Source organism: Herpailurus yagouaroundi, unplaced genomic scaffold (assembly GCF_014898765.1).
Source record: "Herpailurus yagouaroundi ecotype Mexico unplaced genomic scaffold, PumYag 217, whole genome shotgun sequence".
NCBI classification, from domain to species: domain Eukaryota; kingdom Metazoa; phylum Chordata; class Mammalia; order Carnivora; family Felidae; genus Herpailurus; species Herpailurus yagouaroundi.
Window position 1 is genome coordinate 4,790,772 of NW_024412448.1, and position 22,953 is coordinate 4,813,724.

Sequence of the window (22,953 nt, forward strand, 5' to 3'; positions counted from 1 at the left end):
TTGTAATAAAAGTAGAAGGCTGCTTCCTTCACATGAGAGAAATCTCTTCCACACCAGCTGCCACCGTCACTCCGCGTCTCCATCAGTGTGAGTAGCACCAGGAGAAGGCTGTGTGTGCTGACTCTAATTCATTCAACAAACCGTTCCGGAAGTGCTACTCTATATCGCAATTAGATGAGAAATCAAAATGAAAGGTGTACGTCTTCTAAAGAGAAGGCACATTTGCATTATTTACGTGTGATCTGAATTTCAGTTTTGAAAAAAAAAAAAAAATGCTTTGGAAAACGATTAGCAGTGGCTGGCCGCTGGCCAAGCACCACGGGCGAGCCCTGACTCTGAGGGGGCGCGGCAGGTGCCTGGGGTCCCCACGGTCCTGTGGGTGTGGGGCTGCACCATTTCTTTACCTGGGCAGTGGTTGTATTTACATTATTATTGCTTAAACTCACTTCTGTGTCTCATGCTTTTCACATAGGGTAGACTTCACGATAATTGTTTGCAACGTGTTACCTTTTTTATATATTAAAAATATAGCCAGCAAGGAAATCTGATTCACGGCAGTGACAGCAACAGACAATGACAAGAATGAGCTGGCCCAGAACACCGCATGTGTGTATAGAAAATCCCATAAAACTTGACTGATCGAAACGAAACACAGTTTGATAAAGGGAGGAGGTGGCCACACCATTACAGGGTGAGACCCAGTAAATTAAGGACATAAATTCTCCATAAATTAAACCATAAATTTAGCACAGTGTTGACAAATTGATTTTAAAGGTCAGCTGGAAGAATAAATGTTTGAGAATAGCCGTGAAAATTTTTAAAAAGGAGAAGAAAACAGATTTCTGAAAGAAACCTCATCCTACCAGTTATCAGTGCCACTTCAAGGTACAGTCAGAATAAGAGTGGACATTCGAGTCAGTGGGACAGAATAGAGAGCTCCAGAAACAGAATCTGTATGTGTCGGAATTTGTAATTTAGAAAAAGAATAAACCACTCAGCATCTAGTATCCGGGGCACGTGGCTTACCATTTGAAAATCTTTAATCCCCCTTTCTTAATAAAAAAATTCCAAACATAATGAAGATTTAAATGTGAAAAAGAAAACTCAAAAAAGTGCTAGGAAGAATATCAGCTGGGAGAATTAAAAAGACATAAAGGGAGTGATAGATTTTATCAAACACAAATCTTAAGTTTTGTATGGCAAAGAAAACAAAATTCAAAATACGGTCGGCCTTTGAGCGACTCGGGTATGAACTGCACGGGTCCACTTACATGCAGACTGTTTTCGATAAATACAGTACGTGCTGTAAATGCACTTTTTCTTGCGATTTTCATAACAACATTTTCTCATCTCTAGTTTGCTTTATTGTAAGAATGCCATATGTGATACACGTACAAAATATGTTTCAGTTAACTGTTATCGGTAAGGCGTCCAGTCAGCAGCAGGCTAAATTAGTAGCTAAGTTTCGGGGAGTCCAAGGTTCCACGTGGATTTTTGTCTACGGGAGAGGTGGTGCCCCTCGCCCCTGTGTTGGTTTTGGGTCAACTGTACGTTTATAAATGAGGGAAGATTGTGCAGCGTATAACAAAAGGTTGATTCTTTTAATGTAGGAAACACAAAGATCAGTAAAATGATGAGTACCTCGATACAAAAATGCAAAGGGCATGAACAGGCAACAAGCAAAAGAAAAACAATTAAAAAATTATTAACCGGCATTAAACCTCAATATTAATCAAAGACATTGGCATGATCTGTCACTTATCAGTTGGGCAGACGTTTGTTTTGTTTTTTATGGTGATAAACCCTGTATTCGCAGGAAGTGAGAAACCGAGCACGTTCAGCCCTGATGTGACAGTAAATGAGTCTTCCTGTCTGGAAAGCCCTCACACAATGGGGAGTAATTCAGCACAAGTGCACCCATTCATCAGGCAGGTTTGCTTCTAAGAATGCGTCCTGAGGACAACAGACTCAGTGTTCATACAAACAGGGTTCATTCAGACGTTGAAGAAGGTGATGTTCTACGTGTCGGCTTTCATACCGTCCCAAGACACACAAGGGCAGGTTAGGGAACAGCCTGGTAACCTGCGGCCTATTCCAGTGATGGGATGATGGGACACCAGTTAGCGGCAAAGCAGAATAAAGTCATGATCCAGACAAGACCACGGATAAACCTCAAAGTCACGCTGGCTGAAAAGGGCCTGGTATAAAAGTACACACCGGACGCTTGTGAGTAAGTCACTGGGAGAATCCGAGCAAGGTTTGTCTCTGTGGGCAGTGGGAAGAAGTGGGAATTGCCCGGGAAGGCCGGAGGGAAGTTTCTGGGATGTTGGTAGTGGTCTCCGTAGGAGACCTTCCCGATAACAGCTCATCAAAACATATTTTGTGTGTGTATTATATGTGGTATTCTTACAATAGAACTAGAGAAGAGAAAACGTTATTATGAAGATCGTTGAGATTTACAGGACTTACCGTATTTACTGAAAAAACGCAGGTGTATGCCTTTGTCAAAATTCCGTGAATGTGCAGTAAGAGGTGTGCTCTCGTCGCGTGTGATCTTACATTAGCATCAGCGGGCGAAAGCACCGAGCAGATCTGGGGATTTAGGCGTGCGTGCCGAAGAGTGCAGAGGGGGGAGGGGTGCGGTGCCTGCCCCGAAAGTAAAGTGAATCAACCGAGGGAGAGACAGAGATGTGATGACATCAGACGCTAATGCTGGACCCCAGGCACTTCCTGGCAGATTCTTCCAACTTTGCTGAAGGTTTGAAAATATTAGGGGACAAATGTTTTTAAGAAATAGCTGTCTCATGTGTATGACAATATTCTCTGGTAGAAGGAAACGAGCCCAGTCGTAGACACCGGTTGCGTGCACAGGCTGGGCACGGTCTGGAAGAGCAGGGTGGAACCAGTGTTAACAGTGGCCACGTCTGCGCAGGAGGGTGGGGGCCGGACCACAGGCTTCGCACGCCCGTCACGCACGTCTGCGCTGTTTGGGACTTCACAGTGACCGTGATTTCCTGTCGTCCTACGACAAACTAAATCAGGATTCGGTTTTTTGCAAAAGGCAAAAGTGAAAATGTTAGCAGTTACCTTAGGATTTGGGGTAATTTTCACTTGCAATTTGCTGTATTTTTATGTTTTTTTTTTTTTTTTATGGCAAATACACGTTCTCTTTTGTTGGTTTTTATTTTAGTTAGAAAAATATTTACTGTATTCCCATTCTCAGAAACAACACCAAGCACTTACACGATACTTCTTGAGGTTACAGAACTAGGTTTTGTCTTCATTTTTTTTTAATATTAATGAATTTGTTCTGCATAGACTCTGGAGGCTACCTGCTTTCACGAGTGACAGGAAGAGCAGAATATAGGTGAAATGCTAGAAATCCATGAAAACCACCAAATCAGTCTCCTGCCGTGTTCAGGTGCTCCCGTGTATTTGTCGGTTATCAGAACTACGTGTTGGGCACCATCAAGCACTGGGACGTACTGATGAACAGGGTGACACAAGTCCTTTTACTCCCCAAACTTACCTTCTGCAGTAAAGGTGAGCTGTAAACAGCTATCTCATACAACATCAGGGAGTGAGAAATACCGGTGTTAAAAAGCAGAGTGAAGGGGTAGAGAGCGGAGGTCAAAATCTAGATAAAAAAAGGAGTAAATCTCACAGTTTTCCGGGCCAAGGATGCGGCAGGCCTTGGGAACCACGAGTGCAAAGGCCCTGAGGCGGGTCTCTGCCTGGTGTGTTGGAGGAACAGGACATGTCAGGGTGAATGGAGCCGGGTGAGCAAGGGTGAGCGCGGGGAGCTCAAGTCAGAGCAGTGGCCGGGAGCCGCGTCCCGTGGGACCTTCCTCGGTGGGTCTCTGTGAGGACTTTGCCTTTTATTCTGAGGGGCAGGAAGCCTCTGGAGGGCTGTGAAGCAGGTGAAACGACTTACTTCAACGTTTCTTCTTCACGTTTCCTCCTAGAAGGCTTGCTCGGGCTGCTGGGTAGAGGGGTAGGGAGGGCAGGCAAGAGTAGACGCAGAGAGACTGGTCTGGAAAATGTGTGAGATACGGGTGCCTGGCCTGGGGCTGTGGCCCCCAGCCGTGGTGGTTCTGCTCCCCAGGGCCCACTCGGCAACAGTGGGAGATGTCTTCGGTTGTCACGGTTGGGGCCCGGGTGCTGCTGGCACCTCGTGGGCCGTGGTGAGGATGCCGCCTGCTGACAAAGAATGATCCGGCCCCAAGCGTCCTAGTGCCTGGCCGGACACCCTGGCCTGGGAGGTCAGCGGGTAGGAGGTGAGCAGGGGTCGGGTCAGGTGCTGTGCAACTAGCAGAGCAGACAGGACTCGCCGACGGTCTGGGATTGGCGCGTCTGACAAAGAGGCGTCACAAATGGCCCCAGCCCATTTCTGAGCTCCGTCGTGCACTGCACGGCACCACCGGCTGTGTTATTAGAATCACTGGCGTCTGACCTCAGGGCTTCTGAGCCATCGTCACCGCCCCTGATTTTGCCTGGTCTTTGGCCTTCCGTGGGCCGGCAACAGTGCCACACAGGGGAGGAGAGAACAGTGTGAAAAAGAAGCCAGTGGTCGACGGTTCTGGCTCGAAGGGCCTCGGTGTCATTGGCCAAGGTAATGCTCGTGGCGCCTCCGTGATGGATCCGTCCACGCTGCGCTCCCATGAAGAACCACCGCGTGAACCTTTTCAGGCGTGGTGTCCCTGTGCTTGATTTTCTGCTTAGTAGAACTTCGTGTTTTCAGCAGGTGTATTAAAATGCTTACTTCCCAGACGACGCTTAAGTTGTTTTTTACAATTTCACAGTCTTTGTGTGCTAACTCCAGAAGCTGGCCAACCGTGAGTCTGGTTCTGTGGCCTGTTTTTTCTCCAAATTCTAGGTAGGATACTGCGTCGTGGGCGCCACGGTTAGGAACCTCTGAGGAGCGTCTGGCTCTCTGCTCGCGGGCCGTTTGCGTGATCTTGTGGTCTCTTGGTGGTAGGACTGGTCTCCTTTGGCTTTGCTCTTGGTGCTGGGATGTGACTCTGAATCCTGGAACATGATCGCCTCCCCGGGAGTCCTGTGGGAAGTCCAGGTGTGAAGCCGGCCCTTTCATGTGGCGTGCCGGCGCTCCCTGCCTGTGTGCACGCCGGCGGGCGGTGTCGAAATCTCCGTCCGTCCTTTCGGCTGCTGTCCCCCCGGGGCCCCTTGGAGTCCCGCCCCACGCGTGTCTGGGGCAGGGGCCAGCCAGGGGCTCCGAGACACTGCTCAGCCGAGGCGGTTGCTTCTCCCCTGAGCGTGGCCCCCGCGTGCTGCGTGGCTTGGGCTGTGCCCGCGGGGCTCTCCGGGTGGAGCAGACTCACCCAGACTTGCTCCATCGAGGGTCACATCCCTTCCCTTTCTGTTTGTATCTGTTCTCTTCTTGGTGCCTTTACGTGGCTGTGTTTTGCATTTTGTCCAGAACTGACTACCATTATTGATAAAAGGACTAGCGGGATACAAATTATTCTGTCATCACCGGAATCCAGAAGTGCCAATCAATAAGTACATTGTAGGTAAAAAGACAAACAACAGATTGGCACGGTTTGCATAGGACCCAGGATGAGAACGAAGACGTCTTTCCCGAAGATCCTTTCTGTGCCACGACGAGAGATCCTGACTGCTCTGAACCTGCCAGCGGGGGCGGTGGTGCCTGGGGGTGCGGGCAGAGCCATCGGAATCCGAGGAAACAGGATTTGCGTGGAATGGAACTGGCTGGCGGATGGAGCACCTGGGCCGCGAGCCCTTTGTGCCCGTGGGAGGGGCCGCCCTCGCCGCCAGGCAGAGACCCTCACTTGTGCTGCTTCCCTCTGAACGGGACAACACCGGCTACGACAGCCACTACCAGGAAAACGACTTCCTGAATGCTGGCGGGCGAGGCTCGGCCCCCAGAGGTGCCCAGGGGTCCCCGGCAGCCGACTGCACATGCCCCCACCCTGGAGGCCGCCCTCGGGAGCCGTGTGTCCTCCCAGCCTCCGTCCCTGCTGCTCTCCGACCCTCCCTGTGTCTCCCTCTCGCCCTTCCCACCCGGCCACCTCGGACGTGTCAGGCCTCGTCTGCCTGGCCCTGGGGCCCGTCCCTCCCCGTGGGCCCACTGCTCTCCGACCTTCCCCCACGTCTCGTGTGCAGCTAGTGATGCACAGAAACGCTTCTTGGAGCTGTGCGTGTTTGCCATTTGTCTGCTCGGCTTGTTGGGGGCCCATTTGAGCTTAACTTGTAAAACAGGCGTTTCCCGTGTCTCCCACTAAGCGCTGCACGTTGCCTTGTTACTCAGTGTTGCTTCTGCCCTGCTGGGTGCCAGTGGCCGGGACAGGAGGCAGGAAGGGGGGCTCCCTGCCCCCCCCCCCCCCCCCCCCCCGCCATTGGTGCACGCACGGCAGACGGGGCCTGCGGGGTCCAGTCTCACTGTGACGCTCGAGTTCATGGCAACAAAGTGATATGATTGAATTCGCTTTTCTGTGTCTCCTCCCACGTTTTTCTCTGGGGTGTCCGGAGATCACTCGCACTCCTTCCGGCACTCTCCCCAGCTTGCTTTCTTACCAAGGAGAAAAGGAAAGGGAACCCGGTCTGTCCACTCTTTGGGTGGATGCCTCCTTTCCTGTCTCACCTGGCCCCCGCATCCTGTTTCTCTCCTTCCGCTGATGGTGGGGGAGGGGGCAGTGAGGATTTCTTCGTAAATCTGAAAGGTCCAGAATTAAGAAAATCCGGGTTTATATTTTCAGCCTCCCCCTTTATCCCCGTGCTTATTGGGGGCCCATGGTACTTCTCGTTAAATGTCCCCGTGCTGGGACTCCGTGTCCTCTGTCCCTGCGCTGTGACTGACTGTCTCTCCTCTCTCTGCAGGTTTTGCATGCAGAAGTGCGTGAGTCTGGTGCCCGGGGTCACACTGGATTTAATAGAAAAGTAAGTAAGATATTGGCGCTGTGCGGCTCTGGGGCCCGCGGGGTTCTCGGAGGTGCTTGCTGTCAGCCTGCGGGTGCGGACGTCTGCCCCTCGGGGAGGGCCGTGTGCCGACGGTGGCACTGGTGGTCGGCGTAGCACACGACTAAGTGTGGGGCCGCCACGGAAGAAAAGCGGAATCCACGTGAACATTTGCGGATACTCCCAACACAACGCCAAAGCAGAGGCTGCTCCCAGAGGTCTCTCTGCTCCCCAAGTGGGTTAGTGAGGTCATGGCCTAGCGCTGACCCCCCTGTCCCTCAGCCCCCCTTTCACGTGCTGAACTCCAGCGCCCCCATCCTGTGTGCTGTCTCGGGAAAGGCCGAGGTCCAGGCGGGCGCGCCCCGGTCGTGTGGCCTCTCCCTGCCCTTCCCGGTCGACGGCGGCCCGTCTGCCTCCTGTCGTGGACACTCTTGTGTCTGCTCTGCGCGTGCGTGTGTGTGTCGACTCACCTTGGCTCGTCCTGATTCACCTACTGGTTGTGCTGAAACCTTCCACTCTGGACACCGTTTCTTCCAGAATTAACTACAAGATAATAGTTCTCTGAGTCCTGATAGAGAAAAGCGTGTGCGAGAACGGCGAGGGCCTGAGTTTAATTAAGTCAGGCAGGAAAGGCAAATATACCCCTGGGTTTTTCTCCTGGAAAACTACTTGCCTGCGTGTCAGGGGAAACAGAAAACTACTTGCCTGCGTGTTAGGTGTAAACGCCCACGTCAGGGACACGAAGGGCGCGGTCCTGCCGGGGATCGCGGGCACTCTGTGGCAGCAGAAAGGCCACGGCAGTGCCGCTCGAACCGGCACAGACAGTGTGCCCAGCTCTGTGGGCAGAAAAGCAAGTGAACAGTGTGCACAGGAGGCCTCCGAGGGCGTTTTCACGACCGCATGTCCGTCTGCAGGCGGGAGTCCAGGTAAGACAGTCCCTCACCGTGCGGGGTCTGGGGGAGCAGCTGTGCGGGCGGGCGTGGCTTCCTGCCCATCGTCTGAATTTTCTACGCAGGATGCACATAAACATAAGTGGAGAAGAATTAGGACGCCCTCAAACAATTCAGTGAATATAATTACTCCTCGTAGGTTTTGAGTGAGTGTCTAAGGGCATGTGACTGGCCTGCTTCCCTTTGGGAACTTTGTTCACGAACAGGACGGTGATGGGGGCAGGCGTGAGTGAACAGGACGGTCATGGCGGCAGGGGGAGTGAGCAGGACGGTGATGGGGGCAGGGGTGAGTGAGCAGGACGGTCATGGGGGCAGGGGTGAGTGAGCAGGATGGGTGGTGGCGGCAGGGGTGAGTGAGCAGGATGGTGATGGCGGCAGGGGGGAGTGAGCAGGACGGTGACGGCAGCAGGGGTGAGTGAGCAGGACGGTCATGGCGGCAGGGGGGAGTGAGCAGGACGGTGACGGCAGCAGGGGTGAGTGAGCAGGACGGTCATGGGGGCAGGGGTGAGTGAGCAGGACGGGTGATGGGGGCAGGGGTGAGTGAGCAGGACGGTGATGGGGGCAGGGGTGAGTCAGCAGGACGGTGATGGCGGCAGGGGTGAGTGAGCAGGACCGTCATGGCGGCAGGGGTGAGTGAGCAGGACCATCATGGCGGCAGGGGCGGCGGAACACCGCTCGGCGCCATCAGGGCGGACGGGAAGGTCTGCAGCTGTTCTGCTGAAGAGCAGGTCTTGGTTATTGCGAAACCAGCCCACGGCTGACAGCGACCCAGAAGCCTCCATTAGGGATGCCACGGCAGGGGTGCAGGGTGAGGGCGAGCTGGAGTCACCGGAGCAGGAGAACCAGGGGTGCGGCCACAGGTGGGAGAGCCAAACGTGTTCCGTCGTCGGGCAGGACAGGGTCCCGGAGCCGGGACCGCAGAAGGGTGCCATCGGTTCGCAGGGGTCAGCGAGGGCGCGAGCGGCTGGGCCTCGTGCACAGTGCTGTGCACACGGGCGGGCCGGTGTCTCTCGTCCCGTCACAGCTGCTCAGTGCACCCGCTCTCCCCTCATGCGCAGGGCTGCAGCCTGGCGGGAGGCGGTGATGTCCAGCTGTCGTGATGGTGCTCGAGGCCGGCTCGTCTGCTCGGTGCACTCCCCTCTCCCAGTCTGTGCTGTGCGGTCCCTGCCGGCTCTCCCGCACTCGTGGTCGGGAAGCGAGGGCCGCACCGTGGCACACGTGGGCTGGGCGGTGTGGGCCGGTACCCGAGCTCGTGCTGCCACATGCAGACCGCTTCCGGCAAGTTCTCAGCAGTCACGTTTTATCACGGGTTGGTTGCTTCCGGTGGCCCATTCAGAGAGGTCTCGGCTTACGCTTTCCTGAGCTGGTTTCCCTCCCTGCCCCCCTGTGCCTGGGGCAGACTCGTGCGCTCCTCTCCCTCAGGCAGGGCGGGAGGCAGCTGTCCAACGTCTCTGTGTGGTGGCCAGTGTCCCGCGCGCCCTCCGGCCGGGGAGCCCCGTGCGCACCGCCCTGTCCCGTCCCGTCGCCCGGCACGGTCGTGGCTGCTCTTGACCAAACTCCGCTCGAGATGAGTCACGTGGACGCAAGGGCGTCGCATGTTCTGAGTTCTCCAGAGGAGAGGAGCTACCAACGCTTAAAATACAAATTTCTTAAGTTATTGGGTTGAACCTCTTTTTTTTTTTACCGGGAGGAAGCTGGCGTTCAGTTCAGCTCTGCCTCCTGGCTGGCGTCTTCCAGCCCGTGGCACGGCCGGCGGGGCAACCAGGCCCTGGAGGGACGCTTTTCCTCCAGGCAGGCCTCCCTGTACCCAGACCGCGTCGGGACAGCCAGCTCCCGTCCTGTCACTCTCCCAGACGTAAAATGTGTGCGGCAGCTTGACACCCTCCGCGACGACCCACAAAAGAAAACAATTGTTGAACTCAACCTCATAAAAATTTAAAATGTTTACTCCCTGGAAGACACAGCTCAGACCGTGGAGAGACAAGCCGCCGACTCGGGGAGAATGTTTGCAAATCACACAGCCAACAAGGGACTTGTATCCAGAGTCTATGAAGATCTCTCAAAACAAAAGTAAGAAAAAAAAAAAACCTCAAAACTGGACAAAGGACCTGAAAAGAGACTTTGCCAAAGAGAATTGAAGGACGGCCAGGAAGCCCGCACAAAGATGCTCGAAACCGTTAACCGTTAGGGAGACACACATTGAAACCACAGGGTTAGTTAAACAAAAGGCTGACGACACGCGGTGCTGGCGGGGGTGCGGGACGACCGGAAATCCCACGTGCCCTTCCGGGAGGCGAGGTGGTGCCGCTGTGCAGGTAGGTGGGCCTCCCACGGGGTCTGGGGCCCCACTCCCGGAAATCTGTCCTGTAGGAACGAAACTGTCCGCACGGAACCCGTATGCCAGTATCTGTGCGACTTACCGTCATCGCCCCAAACTGATAACAGCCAGATGTCCTCGGGGGTGAAGGAATGGGCAGAATGTGCCAGCAGGAAATGGGGGGACATTTCATACGTGACACATGGTGGCCCCAGAAGCACTGTGGGGTCACAAACAGCAGCTCGGGGGCGGGGGCGGGGGGCGACACCTGGTCTAATTCCATTCACGTGACCATCCGGAAAAGACAAAACGATCGGGTCGGAGAACGGGTCGCTGGTTGTAGGGTCAGGAGTGTGAGGGAATGTGGGGTGATGGGAGGTTGGGCGTCCTGATTGTGGGGGTGGCCGCTCAGATCTGCACGCCCACAAAAGCCAGCTTACTCTACGACAGTACGGTTAATAAAATTGACATGTCACGTGGGGAAGTCAGAACTCCATAGGGGAGCACAGGTCGGAGTGACTCAGGGAAGGCCCGGCAGGCACGGCCCGGCTGGAGGAGCCGGGGCGGAAGGATCTGAGACCAGGACTCGGAGAAGTGGCTTTTCTTCTGTGAGATGTGCCTGCTGTTCCCCGGGAAGGAGGCTTCACTCGCTTCATGAAGGCTGGCTAATGAGGGTTGAAAAGTGGAAGCGAACACCCTTAATCATGAAGATTTGGGTATTTTTCGTCGAGCATTATTTTCCGAAGTCATGGTGTCAGGGTTTGTGACCGCCAGCGTCCTTCCCGGAAAGCCTTAGTTTTACATCCGTCCCGCGCCGTGGGCGACCGTGCAGCCCTGCGCTTCCGGAGGCCAGCACGCACCGTGCTCCCCTCTCCTCCCCATCCTACTGTGCCGAGGGGTGCTCCACGGTCGGTTAAGTGTGGGCAGGCTGGATGTGTGGTTTTTCTTTTTCTTTTAATTTAAGGAGAAAAGCATCGTCAGTGTCACCAGCAGCACCTTCCACGCTGCTTCCTGAGCGCCTCCAGGGGCAGTAGAAGGAACGTGGACCCAGAGCGGTCGGCCGCGGCTCTGAGGGCGAGGCTCGCAGGATGGCCCTCCGGCCTCCATGGCGGCTCTCCCTGGGCGCCAACCCAGCCCCTCGAACACGGGTCCTCACCCCGCCTTCCGGGAGCCACGGCGTTTCTGGATATCATCTGGGTTTCGGGTAAAGCCTGGAGGAGGAGAGTGTTCTCACGCGGCTACCCTGGTCACGATCAGTGGCTACCGCTGGTGACACTGGGGGAGCTCTGTGCAGTGGAGGAGAGGTGATCCCGGTTTCGGACAAGCTCAATGTCCGGAGTGACCGGGACAGGCTGCGTGCGTCCAGAGCGAACCTCACTTTTCCCCGGGGCATCGAGGACGGGGCTTCGTTTGGGGGTCGTGGCGGGGACGGGAGAGGGCAGACCAGGCCTCCACTGCAGCAACTGTTCGCGGTGCGTGGGCTTGGGCCTGCGTCACTGCCCTCCGGACACAACCCCGCGTGGTTGAGCGGAGGCGCACCGGGCCTCTCCCCGCCTGAGACGCTGCGCCCCGTGGTCATCTGGCCACGGCGAGGCTGCGTGTGAGTGTTGGGCTGTGTTTATGCTGTGCCGGGACGGGTTCCAGACTTCGGGATTCCGCAGCGCCGGGGAAATACCTGGACGTGAGGCTCCAGGAGACACAGCCGCCGGACCTGTTTCCGAGGAAATACGGGTTTTTAGCTTCTGCAGCTTTGCCTCAGAGGTTTCTCCGTTTACAGGAAAATGCTGTTAACCTGTTGTTTTAATTTTTAGATTTTTTCCCCCCAGTGGTGCTTAGTCTATCAGAAGCATTTTCAATAAGCAGATTTGAGTTTGCAGCTCCCAGCCTAGGCAGAAACGTGGCACGTTTATGTTTGATGGGGCCGTCCAGGTCCCTGGACTGGATTCTACGTTCAGAGAATGTTCCTGGAAAAGCGTCTCCGGTTTTTCTCATGAATCGTAGCTCTTGGTTACGGGGGCCATACGGCTCTCCCCCTCTGGGGCTGTGTCCGTCTCCCGCGACTGCCCTGGCCTGCGGCCGGCGGGGCTGCTGACCCGAGGCGGCGTCGACCACACGTCAGCGGGACATGTCCGTGCCCATGGCTGTCCTGTGTGTGGCTTAGAACCGAGCATGCGATGTGGGATGCTGAACACGAATGGTCCGTGCTGCGGCCGGGCCAGGCGAGAGACACCTGCACTACCCTCTGTTCACTGCGTGGGCCACATGCTGGCGTGGTCGCCACTTTCTGACACGTCAGGTGCCCTGCGGCCATTTGGAGGCCCTTCCTGTGCGCGAGTCCCGCCGTCATGGGACGCTTGACCTGGAGCTCACCCTCGACGTGCCCAGTGCCTCATCACGCCCCATGTGGTGCTCTCCTGTCAGAGCGCCTTTTCTCACGCCGTCTGCCTGTCTCCACTCTCCACCCCGGAGCCCTTAGGACGTGAAGAGACGTGGCCTGCGGTCATACAGCTGAAAACCAGTCCAGATTCAGAGCGAGCTTCTGTTTTGTTGTGTTGTGTTTTAATTCAAGTACAAGGTGAAATCCTTTCATCGAGATGTGAGAGACTACAGAAAACAGAACCGGGTCTTGGAGCGGACAGAAGACGGGCATTTCCGAACACGCACACGTGGGGCTGCCTCTCCTGTGGCGGGCCTGGCGGTGCAGACAGAGGCTGGGCAGGCCCCTGGCCAGTCTGGTCATTCCGGAAGCCGCAGCCCAGCCGGGCCCCCATGCGCCATTCCCGCCGGCCTCGATGTGCCACAGGGCCACTGTGCCTGAGGACGAGCTCTCCCCATCACATTCTAGGGTGAAGTTGTCACCAGTATGCCCGGGGTGAGCGTTGTTGTCACCACCCTGACACAGAAGCCCAGAGATTGGTCTCTAAGGGCGAGACCTACAGCCACGTTCCTTCTTTCCAGCGTTCCAGGCATGAAAACCCCACGCTCCTGGGGCGACTGCTGATTTGGGGGGGTGGGGCTGTCATATTTTTCAAAACCTTCCTAAAATGGAGTAGCGGACGGTGAATTCACTGCTCCTACTCGCCTGGGTGGGTCAGCGGGTCGGCTCACAGACATCGATCCGACTCTGGGTTGGGTGTGGACCCCCTGCCTCAGACAGTCTGGGGGTCGAGGGCTGTCGGGAGGCATCCTGTGACACACGTCCACCCCACGTGAGCCTTCCCGACCACATGACCAAGCAGCGTGGGGACACGGACACCGTCTGTGCACCAGCCTCAACCTCGGCTGGGACCCGAAGTCAGCGTGCTGTTTTCACTTATAAGTAGCTTATATTTGGAGAAGACACGGAATGTTTCAAACATACAGATTTTAATTTTTTAAGTTTCTTTGGAGTTTCTTTACTTTGACAGAGAGAGAGAGAGAGAGAGAGAGAGAGAATCCCAGGCAGGCCCCGCGTAGCCAGCGCAGGGCCGGAGGCAGGGCTTGAGCCCTCATAAACCATGAGATCGTGACCTGAGCCGAAATCGAGAGCTGGACGCTTGACTGCCTGAACCACCCGGGCCTCCCAAGACACACGAGTTCCGAGGAGCGTGAGAAACCGTAATAAGACGGTTACACACTGTTGCCGACGCTGGTGGGGTGGTGGCTGGCGAGACCTCGGAGAGCCGGGCGGCCGGCTGGGCGGCACTTCCCGTGGCCGGCTCTCCTCCCGAGACCGTGGGGCTCCGGGGCCCCGGCATCACGTCCGCGCGCAAGCTGGCGGGGGGTATCCGTCGCTGGGGCTCCCTGGGGTGGGTACGTAGCCGACCCCGTCCCCGTCGCCCCCGCGTGGGACGTGTGTGGCCGTCACCCGCCTCGCTGTGAGGCCCTCAGCGTGGGCGTCCATTGCAGCTCCCCGGGTGACCCGATCACGGCCCCGGTCAGTCGGTGAGACGGCTTCTTTTCGTGACACTCGTACCACCAAACAGGAGTCGGCTGTGTTCTCAGCCCCTTGGAGCCCTTTCGTTCATTCGTCAGCAGTGCGTTCTGAACAAAGTCGTAGGCTCTACAGAGTGTTGCGGCAGACGGCATGAGCCACGTGGACTGTGCCGTGGCCGTGGAACTCCTGGCCACACGCAGACATGAGGTCCGCTGGGCCGGAACTTGGCATCGATCTTGCTTTTTAAGGATTCTGAGCCCTTTCGTCGTGCGTCCGGTCTTACTCCCTTGTTTTCCCCTCGCCACGGGGTAGTGCCTGTACTCGAGAACCTGTCACCTCGGAGTGTGACCATGACCCTGGTCACTACACCCCTCCGACGAGAGTGACACAGAGTCATGACACAGAGATGAAATGGAGAAAACAGGCCTGAGTTACTGGGTTTTATTTCCTTAGTTTAATGACCTACAAAAAATAAGAATAGCGTCCGTCTCTGCCCCCTGCTTCCCTCCCGGTGCCCTTGCTCTGAAGGATCTTCCCGACACAGGTCCGGTGAGTGGCCACGCCTGACGTACGTGTCCCACGCCCACACGCCCTCGCCCGCCGTCCCCTGGAAGCTGTCCTTCCTCCGCGGGTGGCTCTGAGTGAGGGGAGGTCTCCAGGGCCACAGCCTATTAGGCTCTGAGCTCAGCCGATGTCCTGCCCTGCCACTAAATTTGAAATTTAAGATTTTCCTCTCTATAATCAGAGGATTAATTCTTCCCTCCTGATAATAAGCTGGACGGCGGGTGACTCCCATGTCACAGGCCCCCAGGCGGCGGGCGTGGAGGCTGGTGGGGGCGGTGAGCCTCACCTTGCTAGCACCTTCCTGGGGGCGGGGGCAGCGCCTTCCCCTGCCGCCGCGAGTCAGAAACCCGGCCTGAACCCTGTTGTGTCGTCCTGTCGCGGTCCTCTTTGCCATCCCTGGGGAGATGGATGGACAGGTGTCGCCAAATTGCTGCATGGTAATTCTGTAACAAACGTGGTTTGTTTCAAGCAGCTGCCACCGTGACTCCTCCTCCGCACACGCCTCCCTTGGATAGCGAGGGTTAACCCCTTCCCAGCCCCTGCCACCTTTGTCAGGTGTGCAGAACATGTGTTGTTGGGGGTCTCAACACAAGAGCGGAGAGAGGATACAGGCGGTGTGTGTGTCTTATAATTACTTAGCGATCTTTAAAGCCGGGGAAGGAATTTGTTTTCTCATTAAGCTGCCGTGTCGGGAAGTAAATTAGAGCGCACCTTCCTTGAGCACCCCCAATTTCTAATTATCTACGTGAACCCGGCAGCCTGATAAATAAGCACGCTGCCGCTGGGGCACGTATTTATATTCCGAGTCCTCGGAGAGAGCGGCAATGAGACCCATGCCTGGAAACTCAGGGACATTTTTCAGCCCTGAGATCAAGTAATGAAACGCTTAAACGACACTGGAAATGTTAGAGCGCTCAGGAAGCACGGGGGAGCCCGGAAGACGGTGAGCCTCACCCGCGGGGCTGTGAGTTAGCATTCTGATCACTGCAGGCACAGAGCACACTGAAAATTATTCATAATTAACATCTATTGTGTCAGCAGCATATTTTCGGGAGCTAACAGCCCTGTGTCTAGGGTACAATGAGCTGTCGTGCCCCGCTCCCCCCCCCCCCCGGGGCACGTGCAGCCGTGTGGCCGCGGCCGAGCCCAGGGACGCCAGGCTGAGGCCAAAGCCTGGATCCAGGGGGCGGTTCTGCTCTGACCCCTTGAGCGACTTGTCAGCTTTGCTGCAATCTCCATGTGTAAGAGCCCCGGTCTTGGCCGCGCCCTGTGGGGGGGCAGGGGGTGGAGGGTGTAAGAGGATGTCGTGAGCTGTTGCTTGGGAACACAAGGCAACCGTGGTCCTTCTGGCTGAGAGTCGGGAAGGATAGCGGAACATTTATTGAGCACTTGCTGTGTGCCAGGTGCCATATCAAGGGCTCTCTGCGTGTCGACTCTCACAGTCCTTGCTAGAACCCTCTAAAGGAGTCGCTGGTGCTGCCCACGCTCTAAGGAGGGGAAACTGAGGCACAGGGTGGGCAGGTCATCTGCTCAGGGTCTCTCCGCAGGGGTGGGTGGGAGCAGGGGTTTGCCAGGCAGGCTGCCTGGAGCCCGTGCGCCGAGCCATGCCGTCACCCTGCAAGCCAGCGTCCTCCGAGGCCCCCACGGGCAGAGGGTCTGCAGGGTCACTGCGCGGGCTTGGTGGTCGCGATTAGAGTTTTCTCGGCCATCAGGTCGCAATCGTGCACGTATATGGTGTCTGGAAGGAAAGCGACCGAAAGACACCAGTCTTCATTCACAAAGTACCGTTCTTTCCAACGTGAATATATCGTGCCGGCTGGTGGAGGTGGAAAATCAGTAATTCACGAACGCCTGCCAGTCACGGGCGGGATGAGGAATGACTCACTGGAAGCTAATCTGGAGGCGGAGCGGGGGTCGCTGGCGGCGACGCGGGGACGCTGTGAGCTAAGAGAGCAGCAGGCCCCCCGCGCCCCCACCGGAGCATCGTGAGTCAGCCGCGCCCGGAGCACCGCCGCTGGGGCCTCCCGCTCAGAGCCCTCTGAGGCCAGTAAGGGGAAGCGGGGACGCCGGGTCCCCTGTGTGCGGGCACACCCCGTCACGCCTCCCTGTCTGTTGGGATTGGCCGGCCCGACGGAGGCCGGGCCCTGGGATGAGTTTGTGCCGAGCCACCAAGGGGGGAGCGTGAGCAGTGCCCCAGGCCTCCCTGGGCACCTGCACCGGCCACTCAGGGCCTCATTTCCTTCTCTCTGGCACCAGCGCCCTGGCCTCGTCATCAAAACGGACAAAACAGCGTGGCGCCTTTCAAGGCCCTCCCGCCCACCTGTGCCTCTGTGCCCTCCAGCGTCCTGAACAAAACATGCGCCCGTGCCTAACGGAGGCCCTCGCGGCCGAGGTCCAGGGCCACGGCGGGCCGGGCAGGTGACCTGACGGGTCGCCACGGCCGCGTGGGGCCGGAGGGCATGGAAGGGGAGGCGTGGGCTTCTGCCCAACGTGCCCGAGCCAGCTCCCGGGCCGTTTCTGCCCGTGTCCGGGCGGGCACACTCCCGTCCGTCCCTCGCCCGATCTTCCCGTCAGCCTTCCTCCGAGGGCTGGCCGCTCGAGGCCCCACTCTCGCAGCCGCTGGCGCCGTGGCATCGGGCAGAGGGGGGGGCGCAGTGGCGCTAAGCAGCTCTCCCGGAGGTGCGCCCCTGACACAGGACTGGGCACCACACGGCCAGCCCGCTGGGAACCAGCGACACCTCCGCGGGCCTTGCTCTGCCTGGACGTGTGAGACGCCCTGGCGGGCGTAGTCCACGGGGTCAGACACTGGACGCCGAGAGTAAGGGATATGGGGACTTACTGGGGGTCACTCGCAGATGGACAGGGGGCTCAGGGTCACTGGCGGGTGGACAGGGGACTCGCTGGGGTTCACTCGCGGGTGGCAGAGCCCACATCCGCCCTGAGTCCTGGGGTCCCTGCCCCCTGTTGCCTGCGTGGAGGACGTGCCTGCCCTCTCTGACCCGAGGACACCAGCCTCAGAGCTGCACCAGACGATCTGAGCTCGGAAAGAGGGTTTCACAGGGTCAGTGCTCAGAATGTACCCGCCCCGCTCGAGCCGCCTCTCCGAGCCGGGCCCAGATCGCTGTGTCAGATGCAACCGAGGCGTGGCGGTGGGCCCGGATTGTCCCGGCCTCACTTCCGGGGTGCCGCGTGGCTGCGAGGAGATGCCTCCTGCCCCGTGCCGGCTGGCAGCTCGACACGAGAGGTCACCGTGCGACCGGGCAGCTCCGGGCACCGTCTGTGGAACCGTTCACAAGGACGGCCTGGGCTCACCAGCCCGCGGGTCGCGTACTCGGAGCCGAGGGTCGGACGCCCGGCTAGAGGTCGGCCTCCTCCCCTGCGAGGCCAGCGTGCCGTGGGCAGTCAGTAGACGCCCGTGAGCGGGTGGTGGTTCAGTGAGGGGGGGGGGGCCCTCGCGATCTGGAGACCTGGGCCCACCCCGTGGAGCAGGAGGAGCAGGAGCCGGGCTGGCTTCCGAGGGGAGGGGCCGCTGGGTCTGGGCGAGGAGCACCGGTGACGCGGGCTCCTGAGTCTGCCTTCACCGCAGCGTCCAGCAGAGGGAGCCGGTGGCACAGAGCCGCGGGGAGGGCTGTCTCTGCTTTTCCCTGAGGAAGGCGGTCAGCCCGGCCTTCTGCAGGGACACCTGGGGCTTCTGGGAGGCTCCTCCTCCTCCCACAGGTAGCAGGAGCCTGTGCGGCATGTGACGCCAGCCACCCCCCCCCCCAACCCCGGTCTTCGTGACAGCACCGTGCTCCCGCCCTAGCAACTGCAGAAAGTACGGAAAAACGATGGAGAAGCCTTCGGAAACTCGGATAGACAAAAGCAGTACTGTGATGTGAGGTAGTGAGAGAATTTGCTCGTGGATCCAATACCAGAACAGAGAATTCCGTGTATTAACCTCACGGTGTCCTAAGAACTCGCACGTACGAGCGCGGAATCGGGGAGATTCGACAGAACGCCAGCCCGTGTGGGGACAGTCAGGGTTGTAGTAAACTGAGCTTGATTTGAGTCAGCTCTTCCGAGTAACTGCTCCCGAACCAGTAGGGTCCCAGAGGAGGGATGCCTTGGGGATGCGGCAGGGCGCAGAATGGCGCATCGGGCGAGGGGCACCTTCGGGGACCCGCAGGGGAGGAGACTCTGGACGACACGTGAGTGTCTTCCAGATTGTTCAGGAGTCGTGACATTGCCGCTGCGTGTGACACGTTTCTGCAGGGTGCCAGGTGCCAGCCCCAGGGCCACCGGCGGAAGCTTCAGAGACGACGGTCTTAGTGCAGCGAAGTGGCCCTCGGGGTCAGAGCCGCCCCCCTGGGAGCCGGGCCACGGGAAGCGAGGCTCACGACGCACCTCCCGCCCACACAGCACTCCGTCACGTGGGGAGAAGCGAGAAATCACTGGCTTTCCCAGCGGAAAAAACTCGTTGATTTATTAGGGGAGCGAAAGGGGAAGGGGAAGGGAGAGAATTCTGCATCCAAAAGGTAGAATTTTAATTTAGTTTGATTCGGGACGAAGACATACGACAGTAAACGGTTCGGTCCCCTCCTGCCTCTGCATCGAGTCCGTGCAGAAAGCATGACGTTTCACAAGGGAAGTAAAACGCGAGCAGTGGTGTTTTCTGTAGCATCGTTTATATAACCAAGGAAGGCTTTGGAGGGTTGCTCCTTCTCTATTTGCAGCTTTACTGGGTGTTATTTACAGACCCATCTACGTGTTCGATGGGCTCCAGTAAGTCCGCCAACCCGAGCCGCCGTCACCACAGTAGCTGGATTCCCGTCACTCTCGTGACACCCCTCGTGCCGCCCACGGCTAATTCCACCCCTGCCCCCGCTCCCGACACCACCAGTCCTTCTGTCCCTGTGGATTCGTCTCTTCCGGACATTTGCTAGGAATGGCATCCTACAACGTGGTCTTTTGGGTCCAGCGGGGTTTTTTTTTTTCTTGTTTTCCCCGCTTAGCATGTTGCCAAAGTTCATTCGTGTTGTGGGGTGCTTCCGTGCTGCTCTCTTCATTGCTGAGTAGCCCCCCCCCCCATCACTGGCCTGTCCGTCTGCGTCCCCGTCGTCATTCACTGGCCGCGGGGGACGGGCTTGCTGTGAGCGCCCGGTGCCAGCCTTCGTGTGCACATGCGTGTTGGTCAGGGCGCGCGGTGCCTTCGTGTTTAACTTCTGAGAAATTGCCACGCCGTCTCCCGGAGCGGCTGCACCACCTGCGTCCCCATCAGCACGCGACTGTCCCTGCCGCGTTCATCGCCATTGGCCCGCGACCGTCGCCATGGTCGTGGGCGTGACGCGGTGGTTGTGACAGGTGTCTCACTGGGGGCTCGTCACGGCGAGCATCGTCTCCTGTGCCCACTGGCCACTGTGTGCCTCCCCAGAGTCGTGTCAGAGCCTTTCCCCTGTGCTTTCTCTGGGTCTTTGTCTCCTCGTCGCACGTAGGCCTCACGTGTAAGCTCTTCTCAGATACAGGAAGTGCAAATATTCTCTCCGAGGCCACCTTTAAGTCCCAAACATGAACACGTGGCACGTTCGTAAAATTACCGTGGTTTTTTATATTAATCTTAGGAGTTCAGTTTATTGGGGCAGTTCCAACATCTTGGATTTAATTTACTTTAAAACTTCTGGGATTTTTTGTGATAAATATATAGGAGCAGCTGTGTTTCCTGGGCACTTGCTGTGTTCCAGGGTCTGTGCTAACTTGTCATGTGTTAATTCGTTCCACTTTTCCGTCTCGCCGTAGAGGTAGGCGGTATAGAGCAGGAGACAGAGTCTCAGGGAGGTCAAGTAACCGGCCGGCAGTCACACAGCTACAAGTGGCAGAGCCTGACGAATACACCCAGGTCTGTCCCTTGTCTCTGGACTGCGCATGATGTTGAAGAATTGCCTAATGTCCCACAGGTTCATGCGCAGGTGTTTCAGAGGCAGGAAAGGTTCGGTTTGGTTAGGGACGTATCAGGAAAGGTCTTATTAAGGAGGTGGCATGAGTTGTATGTGTCAAGGTTTCTGGTCTCCGAGGGCAGATTAGACATGGTCAAAATGAAATGAGGGGATGTCTGTCGTGTGGAAGAAGTGACCGGTCAGCTCGGCCGGGGCACAGGTTCCTGGAAGGGGGAGGGGAAGGGGGAGGGGGAGGAGCTGGAACACCTCTGCCAGGAAACCTGAGAGGAAAACGGCCTAGAAGTTCCAAGAACAACAAACACAACTGGGTTGTGTGTTGGAGACTTTTATTTGTTTAACAAACAGAAAGAGACAGAATTTAAAAAAAAAAAAAAAATTTTTTTTTTTTTTTTTTACATTTATTTATTTTGAGAGAGACAGAGACAGCTTGAGCCGGGCAGGGACAGAGAGAGACAGGGAAAGAGAGAGAGGGAGAGAAGGAGAGAGGGAGAATCCCAAGCAGGCTCCACGCTGCCAGCTGCAGAGCCCCATGTGGGGCTTGAACCCACAAACTGTGAGACCATGACCTGAGCCGAAACCAAGAGCCAGACGCTCAAGCGACCGAGCCACCCGGTAGTCCTTCCGAGCACCAGCTTGGAGCAACCTTGGCGTTTCGGTCCCCACGTGGACTGGAAAGGTTCTTGCCAGCTAAGGACCCACCGGGGGAGGCTGGTAGCAAAATCTGTTAAACAGCAGATGTGTTACATGCTGAGGAGGCAAGGCCCACCCCTCCACCCCACACCCATCGCCTCTCTTTCCCCTTCTGTAGACCTGTAGACCAGATTTTTACAAAGAAGCTCACCGGTGAGGATGCCTCAGCATGTTCCGGAAGAGACATCTGGAGAGACCAAGTGACTGAGTGCCTCAAGGGGAGAGTGCCCCCCAGGATCCATCTGGATCAGGAGGGAAGTGCTCCCTGGGATTCATTAGCATCAGGGAGGAAGGGTTCCCCAGGATTCATCTGGCTCAGAGGCAAGTGTTCCTTAGGATTTGTCTGGATCAGGAGGGAATTTGTGTGAATTCTGTCCCCTGAATTCTGTCAGTTTAGAAGCCGCCTTTCCTGGGGCACTCGGGTGGCTCAGTCAGTTAAGCGTCCTACTCTTGATTTCGGGTCAGGTCATGAAGTCACAGTTACGGGTTCAAGCCCCGCATCAGATCAGGCTCTGCACTGACAGCAGGAGCCTGCTTGGGATTCTCTCCCCTCCCCCACCCCGCTCTCTGCCCCTCTCCTGCTTGTACTCATATTTTCTCTCTCTCAAAATAAATAAAGAAAACCTTAATTTTAAAAAAAAAAAAAAAAAAAAAAAAAAAGGCTGCTTTTCCCGAGCATGACAGTCTTCTTAGCAGCTTCCCAGAGAACTCAGCTTAGACACTGGTCCCGCGTCTGTAGCTCTCAGGAAAGAGTTCCTCTGAAGATCAGTCTTGGCAGTGGGAAGTCCAAAGAAAATCAGCTTTTCCAGAAAAGCTTCAAAAATAAACTTAGGCTCAGGTTTATTTCTTACGGGTTTTGGATCTGCACTACTTAATAAAAAACAATCTGTTTTCATTGTGTGAGATAAACATGTTGAATAAGCAAATGGGAAACTGCTTTTTTCCTCTCTTTGATCCCATGTCTCCCTTTGATTTTTGTCTGCAGCCTCCAGAGGGACGCGTCCCAGTACTTGGTGCTGTTGTTGGCTGCTCCAGGGATGGGCGGTAGTTTATCATTCTGTAATAAATTCAGTGAAAGGTAGATCATCTCCAGTGTTGTATTAACTCCTGCTCAGCACTGAGCCACGGAAACCATCACTCCTTTTCCTCTGGAATCTGAAAATACATTTTTCATCAATGCCAGTTGCTTCCCAAGTAAAGATTAGCAGTTTTCTAATCTGTGGGAGCTATTAAGTGCAGAACGAAAGGGGGCCGAGGGTAGCAGCACTGCGCGCATAAATGATCTGATTTAGAGACTCAGTACAGAGTTTGAAAAATCACGAGAAAACAAGCTGCCTGTGTGGGTTAAAAAAAAAAAAAAAATCAGCCAGCTATTCAGAGGTAGAATCGTGTGGTTTTCTAATCTCTGACGTCCCTCGAGAGCTATGTTGGCCATCAACATTTTTGATAACCCTGAGCCAATGCCCTCCTGGAGAAATTAACAAGAGCTTCATGAAGTCAGTGTTTTTTAAAACCGCGGGTCATGGTTTATTAGTGGTGAAACCAGTCTGGTGGGCCACAGCCTCTGTTAAAAAAAGAAACGGAGAGAAGATATCAGTGTTTTCCTAGTGACACGAATGTTCTTTGGTTGTATTGAGTGTGTACATTTAC

The 22,953-nt window shown here is 56.3% G+C and overlaps 1 protein-coding gene across 4 annotated transcripts in view; it reads left to right on the forward strand.

Moving 5' to 3' along the window:
* Positions 1–22,953, forward strand: part of RPTOR (regulatory associated protein of MTOR complex 1) — a 350,527-nt gene that overhangs the window by 207,620 nt on the left and 119,954 nt on the right. For all 4 annotated transcript variants that reach the window (XM_040456616.1, XM_040456619.1, XM_040456617.1 and 1 more), the window contains one exon: positions 6,859–6,918. In XM_040456616.1, the coding sequence (XP_040312550.1) occupies positions 6,859–6,918 (60 nt within the window). The remainder of the gene's footprint in view (positions 1–6,858; positions 6,919–22,953) is intronic.